Consider the following 20,402-nt stretch of genomic DNA (forward strand, 5'->3'; position numbering starts at 1 on the left):
CACTAGAGGTTGAAGTAGGATGCAATTTTGTTTTACAATGGTCTTCCATGAATCCTACACATAGCACAAGCAACAAGATTGTTCGGATCCCCTCAAAAGGTTGAGACCCATTTCAATCAACTAATTGCAAGTTAGGGAAGTCTAGCAGGGTCCCGTGGTTTATGGGACCCTCTCCAAGAAGCTCACAGACCAGCTCTGTTGTGATTTTTTAAGGTCCTTATTTTTCAACCTCATTCAGTGATTTAATTTTTCGAGTTGATATTTTAAAATCTTCTATTGATTCATTATATCTTTGCACTTTTAAAAACAATTGCTAATTATATTTTTATTCTTATAATTTTTCCATTTCATTAAAAAAATTGTCCCAATTATCTAAAATATTTTCGTCCTAATTATCTAAACTAGTAACGCTTATGGTCTTGAAATCAACACATAAAATGATAACAATACATACCTATAGTAGTCAAAAACACTGACCATTGTACATGGGATTGTATACTAAAATGCGCCCATGAAACAATATGTTGATGTTAAAGCATCGAAAAACATGAATGTAATCGATAGTAGGAATATGAGTATCCTGTTATCTTTGTGCAGCGGCATAGACATTCAAATCGAATTCCCTTCCATGAGGAGGACAGATCTGCGGGACGAAGAATAATGGCAATCACTATTTTCAGTAAGTATATATTTCAGTACGCCCCATTCAACCACTCAAAGCCTTTGTCTTCATCATCTGAGGCCCCATAATCAACGACATCCACATAAGCGGATAGTGCACAAAATAAGTGACTCGATATTTCTGTTAAGGTGTTGTGAACTAACTGTATAGGTCATTAATTTCTTGCCCGAATAAAAAACCTAGGTGACTTCATGCATTTTCAAGGTTATGAGGATTCAATTTCAGAATGATAATTTTGTGCATACCAAAACTAAATCCAGAGAAATTGCCGAAGTAGCTAACATGAAATTACTGGATTAGGAGCACCTCAAACTGTAGACTCCAAAAGAGGTAATGTAAAGAGCATGGATATACGAAATATAATTTGTCCATTACGTAAAGATAGTTCAATATTGTTGGACTGAAACAAAATTACATAACAGACAGCGCAGTTAAACCCAACAAACCATGGGCGTCCATCCACAATTGGACTTGAAATTGAAAACTAATAGCTACTTCCAATACAAAAGAGTTGCACATGCCAATTTTCACTTAGCAAAAGATTGAATTCAAAAAAATCTGTAACAGCAAGGTGGCCTAATACAATGAACGAAAGTGGATCGCCTTCTTACAAAATATACCAGTGGATGCTCGTTGCTAATCCTTCGTTCCAACAAGAAATTAATTACCGTATCTGAGAGAGAGAGTGAGAGAGAGGCGGTTCTCATCTTCATCATGTTCCTGTGCTGCTGCCGGAATATTCAGATCGAATATTGGTGGCATCCCGTTATCCATTTCAGGAGGAGAGATCTTTGTGTCCACCAACCCTGAGGAAGAGGGATCATTTTTCAGTACGCCCTCCTCCACCGACTCATGACCTTTGTGTCTGCTCATCTGAGGCTCCAGAATCTCTCCGAACAAATTTGTCTTCATTGGCCCATGCTGAAGAAGATCGGTAGCGTACTCAACAAAATCGAGGGAAAGACTAGGGTTGGAGCAAAGGTGAGCGCAACGGATCGGATTGGGAAGTTGAATCTCGCGAGGAGGAGGAGCAATCCTTCTCATACTCTGATCCTCCATTTCCGCCTCGCGATTAATGAAAAGGTGAGTCCAGGGTTTCTCTTGTTTAGTGACAGCGCATCCGAGAAACAACTTCTTGTTGCGATGAATAGACAATCAAGCAGGTGGGGAAAGTGGAGGTGCAGGAAGGCCGGCGGTGGTGGCAGTGAAGGAGGGAGTCCGGGAGTCGAGTGCGGCGCTGCTGTTTTGGGTGGTGCAGCTCTGGCCTATTTCGTGGACAAGGTCGACGGGGCGAGCAAGAAAGTTAGTTTTCGTTCTTGGTCCTCTCAAATATCTCTCGGCTTCGTTATATTCTTTGGCTGCTTCCTCGGCCGTAGCAAATGAGCACAGCCACAAGCGATTTTTACTGAAGGGGTCTTTGATTTCTGCGGCGGGTCGATTCCCGGAATCGACCCGCCGCCGGTCGGGCGGGGCGGGGCGGCCCGGGGGTGGTGTTGCAGCGACAGAATATGACAAATTCATGAACCGTCAAGGAATATCTGACCTCCAAAAATACGAAGCAGAAAAATTTTGTAAATCTTCTGCAGCAAAGATGAATTGTTCAGACTGCATTTGAAAGATGCATTTTCCTTCCTCGTAGCTGGTGCCAAAAGCTGCTCGTGCTATGATATCTGCACTAACATTCTCAAACTGCTCACAAATGTCTATCTCATTCACGCCTGCTTCAGTGTAACTTTTCCATTTGTTTAGCATATTTGTGGCACTCCCGGCAACGACAGGGATCAATGCCTGTTATGCAGAGAGATAAGTATATGAAACATAGGGTATTATATTCATTTTAGAAGTTTAAGCAAACTGGATAGCTTCAGATCATATTTAAGAAAAAAATCATTTGAATATATTACTTTCAAGTTCTGTGTGGAAAAAGCAGGATTTATGATTCTTCTGTGCTGCATCCATTTCTCCCCTTTCAAATTTGGAAGTCCATCGCCTTCCAAGTTCTTTAAAATAGGATGAGGCTCTGCTTTTTCATAATCACCGTGCTTGAATGAGAATATCTCCTTGATTAGCTCAGGGTCTGCAATAGTTAGTCTTGCGGTAGGGCCAAACCAGACGAGAAAAGTGCTACCTATATAGACAAAACAATATGTAGAAACCCAATGAACTATAATTTTAAACATTGAAAATACCAGAAATTTGAAAATATAAGGAGAAGCGATACTTCACCATAGCACTTACTCCATTCGTGGTAGAATGGCAGAACTCGAGAGAGAATATCATGAGAGAAGCCCATATTTTGAAAACTCGCTTGATGCGCCATTTTCATCATCTCTTTGATATTTCCACGAAATACCCTATACCGTCGGCCTCCTACTCCTTGTGATTCGAAATGTTTCTGTATGTGTAGAGGCTTCCGCCATACAAATCTGATAACTTCCACCACTATTGTAACAACAACTACAGCGCAAGCTGCCAAACCAGAAATCCAGAAAGCTACCTCCATTATCTCAATATCGCTTCTCTCACTCACAATCTCAATATATCTTAATAGCCTAAGCCTCAGCATTATATAATTCTCCAAAGCATTATAAGCCACAAGTAAAGTAGATATGTTAGAAATGTTTCGTTTTCCACTCACCTGCAATTTCACTCACACTGTGACAGCGGACGCATGGATTTGTTGCTCTAAGTCGTCACCCAGCATCATCACCCGACACGTTCTTTGATGTGTTGATTGGTAAAATGTCCTCTTAATTTGAATTAAAAAAGGGATGGAACAGACTCACCGAATGGTTTTAGTAACAATTTGACTATGTTGGAGGGGCATTTCATAGATTGCGCATACAGGCATGCGCACATTCTGCAACATGTTTGTTGTCAATGAATGCATTTACCAGAAATGATTATCCAAAACTGCCCCCTCTGCTCGGTTTTGGAAAGCTGCCTCTATTCGATTGGGACGTTAATGGAATCTAAGTCTCCAGATTTAGATTTAAGTAACTTGCACCTTAATTAATGGAGAGCTTTCTGAAAAGCTTGTCGCCATTGAGATCTCGCCTTTCATGTAGTTGACACCCAAACAAACACGTATCAACAAAACCGCGCCTATATTTTGATGATTCTAATGTATTTTATCAAACAAATACTTTTGAAATAGTTCTTAAATTTATTTCACCACATTGCATTATTGTAATACCATTTTGAAATAGCTGTGCATAATATTTTTTATTTATTCCACATGTAAAATGTTAGCTTTTGTTGTTGAATAATCAACTCTTATATTGTTTGGCAGTATTAATTTTTTCTAATGGATGATAACAATTTTTTTATTAAAAACCAGTTGGTAAAAGTGATATGATCCGTTTCCAGGATCATCATCAAAGTATTTTTTATAACTTTTCATGACGTTTTGTTTAATTATATATCACTATTAATCCATTTTAATCAGAGATTTTGCAAGAGCTAAGAAATACGAACTTTTTCCTGAGTTTTTTTCTATTTTATATCAGTATAAACGCATCTTAATTAGACGTCTAGCAAGAGCCCGGAAGGACGCAATTTCTTAACATGAAAACTTCTTTTACATTGCAAAATGCCAATAAAATATTTGGGATTACAATCTATATATATATATAAAAGAGAAAGCAGTTGTAATTTTTATGTTGTAATTTTGAATGTATAAAATGAAATTTATTTGAGCATAAAATAGTGATACTGCTTAAAATGTTTTAATTATAAAAAATATTTTTTTTCGATTACTTTATATAATGTTTATATTGTTCATTGAGTTGATAAGTTTATTTTACAACCCAGTGTAAGGGAGATGTGGCTAATTCTACAACCCTTAGGAGATGTCTAATTTCATCCATAGTCAACCATGTGCTCAGCAATGTAGTCCATAAATAAAATATTCCAATGTATGTATTAACTAAACATTTAAATTTCAACTATGTATATATTTTATATGATTAAAAAACTATGTATACAATATATAAAGCAATTGAAGAATTGTATTGTGCACAACTTAAGTACCCAATTAAATTATAGAGACATGAAATTTTCAAAAAATTAAAATCCATTTATACATTAAAAAATGTAATTTAAACAATGAAAAAATACATTTTCTGTGTGTCTATATATATCTTTTAGAAAATATTATGGAAGATGACAATGATGAAACTCTAGAGGACCAAGAGTTTGGATTACGTGACATTGTTGATTAAATTTAATTTATACCTGGAAATCAAGCTTTGCAATGTTTTGACTCTGACATTTCATGAAAAGAATAATCAATGAATCAAAGTTGTTATGTGTTCAATATTTGTAATTTGTGATTTTCGCATTGATTTTTAAGTTAATTATTATTTTTTGAAAAAAAAAGTTGTTATTATTATTTTTTTGACATGAAATTCATAAAAAAAACTATTATTTGACCATTTTTAGTTAATATTTTTATATAAAAATTGTGATTTTGACATGTTAATTCTAGCAAAAAATTATCAAAACGTTTAGTTTTTTTGTTATATTTATGTTAAAAATGGTTATTTTTATGTCCATTGTTAAAAAATGTTGTTTTTTAGAAACAATTATTTCATGTGGATTGAAAAATTAATTAAGGATGTATAAATATGTAGATTATCTAAAATTCAAACTATCGACTTTCTAATTTAAAAACGCAAAACAATAAAAACCCCCCTAAAAAAAAAAAATTAAGATAGAGAACAAGAAAATATGAATAAAATGACGACTTCAAAAACTATCAAATTTAGAAAATAATTTTTCACATTTCACACACTATAAAATTAAAAGTAAAAAAATAGGTCTTTTAAAAAAAGAGTGTGATGCAGAATACTCATTTTTTAAAATCAGCATGAAAATCACTACCATTCTAAAACTTGATTTCATCCTTGAACATGAAAAAAATTAAAGTTCCAAAAACCATGTTCTAAAAAAAACGTGTATTCTGCATCACCACTTTTGAAAATCGGGTCATTTTTTGCTATCTCTACGAAACGGGTAACAGTTTTAGTTCCCGTTTCAAAGTTTACATTGTTCCCTGTCTGGTTTTGAACCCGTGAACTCTTACGAAGAAGCACATGTTTTTAATCATTAGGTATTCACACTATATAATTATTTTAGCATATCATAATAAAATAAAATGGATAATTCTAATGCCTTTTGTCTCTAATTTAGTAATGATATTATTAGAGGTTACATTTATTCTATGATCATTAAAAATGGCTGAAGCTGTATAGCCATTAGCATCGGGAGATTTTTGTTAGGACCTGTCTTATATTAGATGTTGCATTAGCGGTACTGAAAAGAAATTGCAAGCAATGATTACTTTTGTTTGCTAAAAACAACCACCTCCGCTGTGAGATATTAATCAAGAAAGGGGCCTACAAAAGTTGTGTTATTGACTATAAGTTAACCAAAATGCACCATTTCAAGCCACCCTTATCAGAATCCGGCAGAGCGAATTTGCTGTGCTTTATTTGATTAGAAGAAAGTACATATTTTGGGGTCACAGATCGATTTAGAGACCCCGAAAATACCTAGGCTGTTAGAAACTATGAGCAGGGCATGTTTTGTGGGGAGGACGGATCATTGGCCTTGAATTATATTTGGAAAATGTGCATGAAAACAATATGTTCTGGTTAAATTTTTCCTATTAAAAAAAGACCCGAGTTAGATATGTTTATGGACTCGGGTAGAGCAGGAGGGTATGTTGCTTACTTAGAGACTTGTGAACTTGAGACCAAGCAAAGAGATTATGTATAATTACAATGTGTATATACATTCTTGGTTTACTTTACCCTAGAATAATTTCCTCATTGGGTTTTTTGGACCATGAACCCCTCCGGCTTATTAAGTAAGCTTCTTCCCTTCACTTTTCTTTTTACTTATTTTTGTCTCAAGGAATTTAGCCTAAACAAATATGGATGGATAGTTCTTTTTGTGGTAAATATGTAGTTTTAATGTAACATTTTTAATAAATGAAATATTAATTATAATAAAAATATTATAATATGGGTGGATAGTTCTTTTTTGTGGTAAATATGTAGTTTTTATGTAACATTTTTAATAAATGAGATATTAATTATAATAAAAATATTTCAATATTGATTAGAAATAAAATATTTTTATGTCAGTCTTATAAAATATTTCAATATTAGTCCTTGGGTTAGTTCAATTGGTTAAGTTTTTATTGTTAAAATATCTTTACTATTGAGAGGTCATGGGTTCAATGCTCTCGACACTTTCGGGGTCATGGCCCATAATTGAGCCAGTAACACCCTCCTCCCACATTTACCTAAGTAACCATGCCAACTGGATAAACAAGCAACGAGAGAGTACTATGATTGGATTCAACCTCCTATGTGACCTTAACGAAGTGGAATTGACGGAACACATCAACCAACCTATCCACATTAGCAACAGAACCCTCAGGAGACATGTCAGCCACTTAGACACCTTATCCGTAGGTCCCATTGATGTTCTGGACATTTTAAGTCTCAGTCGCTCTCATGCTATAGGCATGAGAGCGTCTAGAAACCCAAAGTCACTCTCATAGGCTTGCTTGCCAATGTCTAGAGACCCAATTTGCTAGTGTTATGCCAACGACCTCGAGATTTGAGCCACTTTTTTCAGGCCCAGAGCCCAAGTCACTACCCATAATGGAATGATAGCTTGAGATCAGTCAAAGAACAAGGAAACAATGATGCAAAAACAATAAGTTAAATAAGACCTTAATCAGACCCCTACTAGCCATGCCAGGCATTTCGTCAAACATATCATCAACATGTAACCTACAGGTGTAAACAACCGAATTAAGTGTAGGGATCTCATACTTAGTTGAGAATCACTATGAACCATTGTTCCCTTTTGTCATTCGCTGCATTATCACCTATTAGGCCATATATACATTATCCATTCATTTACAAGCAAAAACATGCTGAGAGCCATACATATTTGCTATCATAAAACACACATATAACCAACATAATAACAACATAAATACTCATGAAAGTACAACCATATAGACCACATATAATCCATCAAAATGCTCATAGAAATACAAGGAGAAATAACCTTTCATTAATGATGCAAAAACCAAACCTGGGATGGGACTTCCATGTTCCACCCAACCATAGAATGGTTGAGCCAAATCTCTCTTCAGCCATTCACCCCCGTGCCATATTCTAAGCATGAATGTGAGACTCAAACCAAAAGAACCAACTAGGGCATACCGAGGCTAAACCACTTCACTCTCATCAATATAAATCAGGTTTTACCATAATCCATCCCAGATCACTAGGCCAACACAGTGAACACATCATAACAGGGTTTACCGTGATCTCCACCCGATCACTAGGCCAAACAAGCATGGATGTCACCGGATTTCTCCACCTACACTGTGAGGAATTTTCATGTCTCCTAGTCTCTCAGTCTTTACTGCAATCCAAACGTGGATCATTAGGCTTTAAACTGAGACCCACTCTCCAGGCTTTATCGCATATCCCAAACTCGAGATTACTAGGCCCAACAGAGAGAAAACCACCTCTTTGCTTTACTGTATATCCTACCATTCACCGACAAGGATTCCTAAGCCCACCGAGGCAACACAATCTTGGCTTTACTGCAACCCACAGTCTGGCTCAGGGGTCACTAGGCCAGTGGATTTACCATGATCCATAGTCGAGTTCAAGGACCACTCAGTCATATGCTCTATCATTCGGAGATCCACCCCACTCAAGTTCGAATCCATCCGCAATCCAACTCAACCAAAACATGAGTACCCCATCACACCATGGCTATCTGAAATGGCAAGGCTAGGTTGAAAACACTGCCACAACAACAAAAGAACCACAAGAAATACCACGCATGCCAAATTTAGCAAGGAAAATACACATGCAAATGATAACTACAATTAATCCTACGTAGCTGCTTGATCATGCCTTTCCTTGCTTGATCTTTGCTTCCCCTTGCCCTCTTTGCCTTTCTTGCTCCAATGCCACAATGCTCCAAGAAAACTCTAAGTGTCCAAGAGTGAGAGAGAGAGAGAGAGAATAATGAGAGAGCTCCAAAACTCAATTGCCAAAAGGTTACCAATTGATCTTTAGAAATCTTTTTTATGAATGAGGCCTCTATTTTCTTCATTTTCCATTATTTTCCTTCAATTTCCTCTTCACATGCAACCTGTGACTTTTCATCTCCCTTTTGTCCTAATTTCTATTATTTTAATAAATAAATGTGCCGAAAATGCCATTTTGCTTTTCCAAAGCCTTAGCCATTGCCTTTGCCAATTTCCTTAGCCATAAACAACCAAATGAACACCCCCTAGGATGTCTTGCCCAAAATTCAGCTTGGAATAAGTGTCCTATCAACCATGTTATTGTTTTTGTCTTTATTAACTTTTATTACATGGAATTTTCACTAGGGCTATTAGAGAACCCTCCCCCTTGGGGAACACCATCCTTGGTGTTAGACCACACCAAGATCTCAGCAAAATGGCTGAAAAACAAACATACTGCTCATGGAGCTTTATAACATAGCTCGATGCAGTGTTTACAATGATCACTCTGCTGAAAAGAAAACCAACATAACAACATAATAATATGACACCATAATGACGTGACACCCATACCGCTTATTGGAGCTTTATAACTTAGCTCATGGCGGTATTTACATCCATATACATATGTACACATACCAAAATCACCAACATATACCAAAACATATATCAAGACATATACCAAAACATCATACCAAAACTGCTTTGCCTCAACCGAGAAATAAGGAAGGATACATAGGCTGCATCTGATCCACCATCTCCCATGTAGCTTCATCGGGCCGAAAGTGCTTCCACTGCACTTTAACTTGCTCGATTGCTCAATTTCGGAGCATGAGTACCTTTTTCTACAATATACACTGAAGCTCCGATTGGAATTGTCCATCTGGTTCCACTTGTAATACAAACCAGTCAATCACATGATAAACATCCTTAACATAATTCTGAAGCAATGATACATGGAAAACATCATGGTCTTTCACTGTAAGACGCAGTGCAAGTCGATAGGCTAATGGCCCAATCCTCTCAATGATACTGAAGGGTCCACAAAACAGTGGTGCCAGTTTGACACGATCCAATCCGAAAGGAACTCTTTTTCTTTTGATGCGCAAGTACACCTGTTCCCCAACTTGGAACTCCTTGAACAACCTGTTATGATCTACATAGATTTTCTTCTTATTCTGTGATTCCCTTAGATTTTTCTTTATAACTTGCATTTCCTGTTCCATGTCTGCCAACATCTTTGGTTCAATCAACACCCTATTATCTGGGTCACTCCAACTGATGGGAGTATTGCAACTCCGCCCATACAATGCCTCAAAAGGACCCATCCTCAATGACTCCTAATAATTTTTGTTGTATGTGAACTCTGCCAAGGGGAGATACTCTTCCCACTTCCGCTGCTGATGCATCACATACATCATCAACATGTCCTTCAATATGTTGTTGACCCTTTATGTTTTTCACTCTGTTTGCGGATGATAATCCGTGTTGAAATCCAACTTTGTGCCCAAACCTGCAAATAACTCCTTTCAAAACTTGGAAGTGAACTTCACATCCCTGTATGACATAATCTTCTTTGGGACACCATGCAATCTGACCACATCTCTGATGAATCCCTGTGCCACATCACTAGCTGGGAATGTAGACTTCACTGGAATGAAATGTGTAACCTTTGTTAACTTGTCCACAACAACCATGATGGAATCATGTTGTTTCACTGTCTTTGGCAACCCTGTGATGAAGTCCATGGAAACGACTTCCCATTTCCACTTTGGAATCACGATCAATTGTAGCAGTCCACCTGAATATTTGCACTCTGCCTTCACTCACTGACAATCAAAACATCTCGCCACAAACTCTACTACATCCCTCTTCAGATTCAACCAATAATAATATCTCTTTACCGCTGTCAGTGTCTTTTGATAACCCGGGTGACCTAAATAAGGTTTCACATAAAACTCTCTCAAGATCAACTTCCTTAGCTCGCTGCTATCTGACACATATATCATGTCTTTGAATCTGACCAATCCATCCGCTGTAAGACAATAATCCATACCTTGTACACTTGCACCTGTGCATGTACCTGTACTGCCACATGTACCTGTACCACTACTTGTACCCAATGTTTTAAAAACCGTTTTGAAAAATCGGTAACGGTCAAACCGGCCGGTCAGCAAGCTGGCCGGTCCAAACCGGCCAAAAAACCTGGTCAGACCTTGCCTTTCGCCATTTTTGGGGCCCTAACCGGTGAAAACCGGCCGGTTTAGGACGGAACCGGCTGGTTTGTATCAAACTGGCCGGTTTATGGCATGCCCACCGATTCATGCAAAAAGGCGTTGGTGGTTTGTGATTTAGGGGTTTTGGGGGGGAGGTAAAGGTATTTTCCCTCCAAAAACACCCTCTCCAAGCTATAAGAGACCCCTCTCACTCTCATTTGTCTCACACAACTGATTTGGAGTGTTTGTGAGTTTGTTTGTGAGCTTGGAGAGTGTGGAGTTTTTGCTGAAGTAGTCATCTTGGAGTTGGAGTTGGAGCTATTTTGGAGATAGTGTGTAGCTGTCAGTGGAGTTGCGATCTTCAAGAGGAGGCTAAGGGAGCTAGTTTGCATTTCCAGGTAAGGATTTGCACTTGATAATTCCTCATTTGAGTCTGCTGTCCATGAATTTTTTTTTATGTGTTATAAACTTCTCACTTCTATGATCTATCATGTATGCTATAAACTCTCTAGCTCTATGCTATCAAATTTTGTAGCTTGAGCCTTGCATGTGCATTTTCCTACATTTATCTTTGGTTTTCCATTTTGCTTAGCTGCAATTTTTTTTTTTAAATGGCAGATTTCTTTGCAAATTGTTATTATTTCAAGCAAACATGGCTCCAAAAGGAAAGGACAGTGCATGGGCTCATTGTGATGTAATTGATGGAAAAATGATATGCAAATTATGCCATAAATCTATTGGAGGTGGGGGTATTCTTAGGTTGAAACAACACTTGGCTGGGATAAGAGGCCAAGTAAAGCCATGTGATGCACCAAATGCACTGTTAGGTCCTATTAGGGTAGAATACATTTCCAAGCTTGAAAAATTTTATAAGGATAAGGCTAGGGAGAAGGCCATCCAAGATGACATTGCAAGGAAGAGGGAATTAGTTGAAGCCATGAAAGAGAGTGGGTATGATGATTATGAGATTCAAGACTCCACTTCTATCCCTTCCACCAATGACCCCTTTCACTATGTTCATCCTTCTATTGGCCAACCATCAAAAGGAACAAAGAGAACAAACATCCAAAGTTATTTCTCATCTTCTGCCAACATTGCCTCTTCTAATCCCACTTCCTCCCAGCCAAGTTCTCAACCCACTTTGGATCAACATTGGAAAAGACAATGCAAAGAAACTTCTCACCAATACATTGCTAGATGGTGGTATGATTCAGATATCCCATTTAATGCTGCTCGCTCACCTTATTACCAAGCTATGTGGGACTCTGTTATAGCTGCAGGAAAGGGCTTCAAAGACCCTAGTATGCATGACTTGAGGGGAGCTCTTTTGCAAAAAGAGCTATCTTCCATTGATGAGTATTTGGTTGATTTTAAAGATTCATGGCTCAAAACAGGTTGTTCCATTATGTTAGATGGATGGTCCGATGGAAAGAACCACACTATCATTAATTTCCTTGTTTCTTGCCCTCAAGGAACCATGTTTTTGAAATCAGTTGATGCATCTGATAAGGTAAAGGATGCAATCCTTCTATTTGAGCTTTTGGATAACGTTATTCAGCAAGTTGGGGAGCAACATGTTGTGCAGGTCATCACTGATAATGCCTCAAACTATGTTCTTGTTGGAAAGATGGTTGAGGCCAAATATAATACCATATTTTGGACTCCATGTGCTGCACATTGCATATACCTCATGCTTGAGGATATAGACAAAGTGGAGTGGGTAAAAAACACTGTAGAGCATGCCAAGTGCATTACAAAATACATTTACAACCACTCATGGGTATTGAACCTAATGAGGAAACACACTGGAGGCAAAGAGCTTGTTAGGCCTGCAATTACGAGATTTGCAACTCACTTCCTCATGTTGCAATGTCTCAATGGTCAACATAAAAACTTGCAGAAAATGTTTTCCTCTGATGAATGGTCTGAATCTCGGTGGGCTCGTAGACCAGATGGAAAAGACACCAAAAAGAAAGTGTTAAACACTTATTTTTGGAAAAGGTCTGTAGAGCTTGTGAAAATTACCGAGCCCCTTGTTAAGGTGCTAAGGTTGGTGGATGGGGAAAGATTGGCCATGGGCTACATTTATGAAGCTATGGATCAGGCAAAGGAGCAGATACGGGCAACTTACAAGGATAGGTTAGCTAAATATGGCCGTATATGGGAGATCATTGATAACAGATGGAACAATCAACTCCATCGTCCTATACATGCAGCCGGGTATTTTTTGAACCCAAGGTATCACTATAAAAATCGGCTAGGAGATCAGCATGATGGGGAGGTCAGAGCTGGATTGATTGATTGCTTGGAGCACATGGTCCCTAGCCATGTAGACCAGTTGGAAATACATAGACAGCTTACTATTTTCAATATGGCAAGTGGTACTTTTGGCAAAAACTTGGCAAAGATGGCAAGAGATGTGGACCAACCAGGTAAGCAATTCCAATTTCCATTTTGTTTTTCATTTCAAGTTAAAATTATTTAAGTTCTTGAATCTTTACAATTCAAATTATAAACTAAGTTACTAATTAATGTCTTTTTCTTTGCAGCACATTGGTGGGAGTCATTTGGTGGCCAGTGTCCTCAATTGCAAAGGTTTGCAATTAGAGTCCTCAGTCAAACTTGCAGCGCTTCAGGTTGTGAGAGCAATTGGTCTGTTTTTGAGCACATACACACGAAGAAGAGAAACCGTTTGGAACAAAAACGGTTAAATGATCTTGTTTTTGTGCAATACAACCTTCGACTGAGGAGGAACCAAATGATGAGCAAATCACCTGATCTAGATCCCATTGTGTTGGACGATATTGATCCAACATCAGAATGGGTGGAGGAGACTGAAGATCCTGTGTTTGACGCTGATTTTGATATCGACATGGCTTTAGCGGGGGATGAGGCAGATGATGTGGCGGCATCAGAACCAAGATCAGTAGCAGCATCAAGGAAAGGCAAGGAACCAATGGAAGGCACTAGTCGTGCAGGTCGACAAACTCGTGCTTCCATTAGGTCCACTTCTATTGTCATTGGTGGCATCGATACTGAGGTTGCAGATCAGGCTGAGGCATCCTCAGACTCTGAACCAGATGATGTCTATGTAGCTCCTGATGATGATCCTGTGTCTAGTAGTGGTGATGGACTTGATGATTGATCATGTGTACACTGTAGACTTGTAGTGGGCCAATGGCCTCATAGCTTGCAGCATTGTTTTTGGACTTTATAGGTCATTTAGAGCCTCATTTCTTATGTATTTTGCTATTTTGTCGATGATATGTATTGTACTCGGTGCCATTTTGATATATTCACCTTTACATGGTATATAAATGAGCAAACTTTGCATATTTTGTCTCTATTGGCTTGGAATCATGGTTTTACATCTTAAAAATAGTTTTGTTTCATTAAAAATTAATTATTTAATGTATTTTTTTAAAACCGGTTTGTTTAGACCAAACTAGTCCTGGTTAGACCGGTTCCGATCGGTAAACCGGTTCATTAGGTGGACCCGTCCGGTCACCGGTTCCGGTTTTAAAAACATTGTTTGTACCTGCACCTGTACTTGTACTACCACCTGTACCAACACCCTGCTGCAACCTATGCACAATATCCATATACCTGACATCCTGCTGACTTGCCTGCAAGATCCTATCCTGTAGACTTGTCCCATAGGAGCTCATAACTACTAACTGATTTACTTGTACCTGTCTTCTGAGAGCATCTGCCACCCTGTTATCTTTACCTTTGATGTACCTGATCTCGAAATCAAACTCATTGATCGTGGCCAACCATCTAGCTTGCCTGGTGTTCAGATTCAGCTGGTCAAACAAATATCTCAAACCAATATGATCACTCATAAATACAAACCTCTTGCCAAGAAGATAGTGTCTCCACATCTTCAATGCATGTATGATTGCTGCTAACTCAAGATCATGTGTTGGGTAGTTTTGCTTGTGCTCGTTTAGTTTCCGCGACTCATAGCATACCACCTGTCCATCTTGCATAATGAATCCACCAGGTCCTCTCTTGCAAGCATCTGTACATACTACAAACTCTTTGTCCGGATCTGCAATCTGTAGCACTAGAGCATGTGTCAACAACTGCTTAAGCTGCTCAAAGCGAGCCTCACACTCCTTTGTCCATTCAAACTTCTTACATTTCCTTTGCAATGATGTAATATAATAAGCAATTTGCGAGAAGTTCATGATGAACCTCCGATAATGCCTGCCAACTCCATGAAGGATCTCACCTCATCCACACTCTTAGGAGCTACCCACTCCATGATGGCCCTTATCTTCTCTGGATCTACTGCAATGCCCTCTTTGGAGACAACATCTCCCAAGTAGTGTACCTTAGTCTGAAAGAAACTACACTTGCTGAGTTTAGAATACCACTGATGCTCCTTCAACAATCTCAACACTGCTGCTAAATGCTCGACATGCTCTTCCTCACTTTTAGAATATACCAGTATATCATCAATGAATACAATAACAAGTTTATCCAAATATGGACACAACACACTATTCATCAAGCACATAAATGTAGCTGGAGCATTAGTTAAGCCAAATGGAACTACAACAAACTCATAATGCCCATATATGGTCTGGAAAGTTGTCTTGTAAATGTCATCCTCTTTGATGCGTACTTGATGGTATCTAGATCTCATGTCGATCTTCGAGAACACTGTTGCTCCGTTCAGCGGATTGAACAAGTCATCAATCCTCGGTAAAGGGTACCTGTTTTTGATGGTCACTTCGTTCAACTGCCTGTAGTCAATGCATAATCTGAGAGTTCCATCTTTCTTTTTCACAAATAAGATCAGTGTGCCCCAAGGTGATACACTTGGCCTAATGTATCCCTTGTCCAACATTTCCTTCAACTGCAACTTCAACTCAACCAACTCAGGTGTGCTCATCCTATAAGGTTCTTTTGATGTTGGAGCTGCCCCTGGCACTAACTCAATAGAAAAGTCTACCTCCCTGTGAGGTGGAAACTCTGTAATGTCCTCAAGAAATACATCCTGAAACTGTTGGAAAACTGGGTACTTGCTCAACACATCTGCATTCTCAACCTTTTTATCCTTGTCACTATAAATGTCTACTGCAAATAACATACATCCTTTCCTGCGGCTACACTTTCCTTGCATCGTTGTTACAATCCTAATTGATGTGGCTTTCTTCTTACCCTGCAAGACTCTTGGTTTTCCATTGTCATCAACGCACTCAATGTATTTTTCATAACAATCTACCTTAGTTCTATGAAGATACAACCAATCTAAGCCCAACAACATACTGCATAATCCCAACGATAATACATTCAAATGTGTTGCAGTAGGCATACCACTCAAATCAAATGCACAAGCTCTTACCCAATGATGATCTTGCTTCTTCGTACTTGTAGCCAACTGCACTAACCAAGACTCTGCATGCAATTCCTTACTCAAACCACACTTATCCATCAAGTCAGGACCAACATAGCTATAATTAAATCGAGGGTCAATCAAAATAGAAATAACTTGATCAAAAAGCTTATTGTCCACCTCAATGATAAATGCCTGGTGTTCTGCCTATCTTTTTTCCACTGTTGCATAGATACGAAGAATGCTTTGCCCAAAATCCACAACAGTCTGTGCCTCCCGTGCACTATATATTTGAGGCCTACCACCCTGATTCTGTGGACAATCTCTCTTAAGATGTTCTTTGCCACATGTCCAACACTCCAACCGACCAATACCACATTCTCTTTATCATTTGCATGCTGAGGCCTTGTCCTTTCAGGCTGCCATTTGCCTTTAATTTTTTCTTTCACTTTTCATCCTTGTTGAGATTCATTCTTACGCTTTGACTGTTCATAACAATGCTTCAATTTCCCAATAACTTCCTCAAGTAACCGAGGCTCATCATACTCAATCCGATCTCTAAATTCCAATGGAAAACCACTGAAAAATCGATGAACTTTAGCCTTCTCATCAATAAGATACAATACATACCTTAATAGCTCGAGAAACTTGGTCGTGTACTCTTCATCTGTCATTGATCCATCTTTAGCTCATTGAATTCTTTAGCCTTACTTTCGTAGTACCTTTCTGACAAGTACTTCTTCTTGAACTCCTGCCAACTCAAATCATCTGTCTTGATGTCTCTGACCCGCTTAACATCTTCCCACCACATGTCTGCTTTACCTTTCAAGATGAAGATCACTACTCTGGCCTTCATGTTATCAGTGTGCTCATACAACTCAAATAATTTGTTCATCCCAAGTATCCAAGCCTCTGCATCTTCCGACTTCTTCACGTCTCCATCAAAAGTAGGCGGCTTTACTTAAAATCATATGGCAAGTATCCCCTATCATTCCTCCTGTAAGGATGATAGCGATGACAATCATGATGTCTATCAGAGCCATGATTAGAATGGTACCTATACACATCACCTCTCCTATTCGGAGTATCCAATAAGCTGCCATCTCTCATTGTGTTAGATCTATCCGACCTATGTCTACCCGGAGACCTACTACCATATGCCCCATTAGTTCTATCCTCATGTCCATGGCTGATTCGAAGCGACCCTTGTCGCTGCAAGGATGACAAACTCTAAAAGAGTATAGCATTAACCTCTACTTGTTTCTCTTGTGCCTGTATGATCCGGTCGTTATCTGCCTTACAACCCCTTATCTATTCTTTCAATTTTTTCAATGTGTCTACCAAATCAGAAGAGTGCCCCACACCATGTTGCCCATATGATTCATAGGGAGATTCTATGTAGTCTACCACCTTGCTAGCCATTTGGTCTCTTCGCTGTAATGCATAATATGTTAGATAAACCAAATCACAATAAATCAACGTACCTTAGCATAATTTGGGGAGGATACCTTGTTTGCAAGATCATCAAATCAATGTGATACATGTATAACATAATCATAACAACATATACACATATAACAAGTAAGTGCATCAATGCATGAACATCATTCTAGCTAGGGTATAGTCATCAATGCAAGGCCATATAAACAATGCATGCTATGACCTCATGCATGACAACAACCATTACTCCATTGTACACATTGCCACATGCAACCATCAACATGCATAAGCAATGCCAAATCAACTACACATACACATAAACACATGTAGTCGAGCATAAGCATTCAATTCTTGTAATCAACTTACAAGATTGATATATGTAATCAAACTTACAAGATTGTAGCCTAACATACAAGGATGTAAGAAGGTGACATAAAATCAACATGTAAATGACATGTAACAATATGTAACTAGTGATATACTCATGATGATGCATTCCACAAAATTCACATCAAATTCTCCATGATAACCTTACTACCATCATGAACAACATCAAGCAAATGCAACAAGCACATGGAATGCAAGTGTAAGAGACACACATGCAACTGAGATGCATGCATGACCAACACACACCACCCATCCAATTTGAAGGGTGAACCATGCTCTGATTCCACTTTGTAACACCCTCCTCTCACATCTACCCAAGTAACCATGCCAACCGGTTAAACATGTGACGAGAGGCTACTATGATTGGATTCGACCACCTATGTGACCTTAAGGAAGTGGAATCGACAGAACACATCAACCAACCTATCCACATTAGCAACATAACCCTCAGGAGACATGTGAGCCACTCAGACATCCTATCCCTAGGTTCGACTAATGTTCTCGACATCTAAAGCCTCAATCACTCTCATGCTATAGGCATGAGAGCTTCCAGAAACTCAAAGTCGCTCTCACAGGATTGCCTCCCTTCGTCTAGAGACCCAATTTGCTAGTGTTATTCCAACGACCCCGAGATTTGAGCCACTTTTTCAGGCCCAGAGCGAAGGGCACTGCCCAGAATGGAATGATAAATTAAGATAAGTCAAAGAACAGGGAAACAATGATGCAAAAGCAATAAGTTAAACAAGACCTTAATCAGACCCCTACTATTCATGCTAGACATTTCGTCAACCATATCATAAACATGTAACCTACAGGTGTAAACAATAGAATTAAGTGTAGGGATTTCATACTTATTTGAGAATTGCTATGAACCATTGTTCCCTCTTGTCATTTGCTGCATTATCATCTATTAGGCCATAGATACATTATCCATTCATTTACACACAAAAACATGTTGAGAGCCACACATATCTGCTGTCATAAAACACACATATAACAAACATAATAACAACATAAATACTTATGAAAGTACAACCATATAGACCACATATAATCCATCAAAATGCTCATAGATATACAATGAGAAATAACCTTTCATTAATGATGCAAAAACCAAACTCTGGATGGGCCTTCCACGTGCCACTCGACCATAGAATGAATGAGCCAAATCTCTCTTCAACCATTCACCCCTGTGCCATATTCTACGCATGAATGTGAGACTCAAACCAAAAGAACCAACCAGGGCATACCGAGGCTAAACCACCTCACCCTCATCAATAGAAATCAGGGTTTATCGTAATCCATCCCGAATCACTAGGCCAATACAATGAACACATCATAACAGGGTTTATCGTGATCTCCACCCGATCACTAGGCCAAACAAGCATGGATGCCACCGAATTTCTCCACCTACACCGTGTGAAATTTTCTTGTTTCCTAGTCGCTCATGCTTTACCGCAATCCAAACCTAGATCACTAGGCTCTAAACCAAGACCCACTCTCCAGGCTTTACTACATATCCCAAACTCGAGATTACTAGGCCCAACGAAGAGAAAACCACCTATTGGCTTTACCGTATATTTTGTCATTGACTGACAAGGATTCCTAGGCCCACCGAGGCAACATAATCCTGGCTTTACCACAACCCACAGTTTGGCTTAGGGGTCACTAGGCCAGTGGCTTTTTTGTGATCCACAATTCGGTTCAGGGACCACTACGCCATGTTCTCTATCATTCGGAGATCCACCCCATTCAGCTTCGAATCCATCCAGTAATCCAACTCAACCAAAACATGAGAACCCCATTACACCATGGCTATCCAGAAATGGCAAGGCTAGGCTAAAAACATTGTTACACCTAAAAAAACCCATTCCACAACAAAAAAAGAACCACATGCAATACCATGCATGCCAAATCTAGCAAGGAAAATACACATGCAAATGATACCTGCAATGAATTCTGCTGTAGCTGCTTGATCCTGCCTTTCCCTGCTTGATCTTTGCTTCCTCTTGCATTCTTTGCCTCTCTTGTTCCAATGCCACAATGCTATAAGAAAACTCTTAAGTGTCCAAGAGTGTGTGTGTAAGAGAGAGAGAGAATAATGAGAGAGCTCCAAAACTCAATTGACAAAAGGTTACCAACTGATCCTCAAAATCCTTTTTTATGAATGAGGCCTTGTTTTTCTTCATTTTCCAATATTTTCCTTCAATTTCTTACTCACATGCAACCTGTGACCTTTCACCTCCCTTTTCTCCT

At 38.8% G+C, this 20,402-nt stretch overlaps 1 protein-coding gene across 1 annotated transcript; it reads right to left on the reverse strand.

Annotated features, from left to right (window-relative positions):
• Positions 1-1,046: 1,046 nt before the first annotated feature.
• Positions 1,047-3,157, reverse strand: LOC149219690 (cytochrome P450 734A1-like). The gene is made up of 2 exons (XM_089382649.1): positions 2,587-3,157; positions 1,047-2,470 (listed from the first exon to the last, which is right to left on the reverse strand). The coding sequence occupies exons 1-2, from the start codon at positions 2,860-2,862 to the stop codon at positions 2,210-2,212; spliced, it is 537 nt and encodes a 178-aa protein (XP_089238775.1). The 5' UTR covers positions 2,863-3,157; the 3' UTR covers positions 1,047-2,209.
• Between the last annotated feature and the right edge of the window lie 17,245 nt (positions 3,158-20,402).

The sequence above is a fragment of the Pinus tabuliformis genome, chromosome Q, assembly GCF_031772625.1.
Source record: "Pinus tabuliformis cultivar Carrire ecotype Pingquan chromosome Q, CPIR1, whole genome shotgun sequence".
In the NCBI taxonomy this organism is placed as follows: domain Eukaryota; kingdom Viridiplantae; phylum Streptophyta; class Pinopsida; order Pinales; family Pinaceae; genus Pinus; species Pinus tabuliformis.

Coding starts and splice junctions, on each gene's coding strand:
- LOC149219690 (XM_089382649.1), bottom strand. CDS start 2,862: ATGTTTAAAATTATAGTTCATTGGGTTTCTACATATTGTTTTGTCTAT. Junction 2,471..2,586: donor TTTCCACACAGAACTTGAAA/GTAATATATTCA, acceptor TCTGCATAACAG/GCATTGATCCCTGTCGTTGC.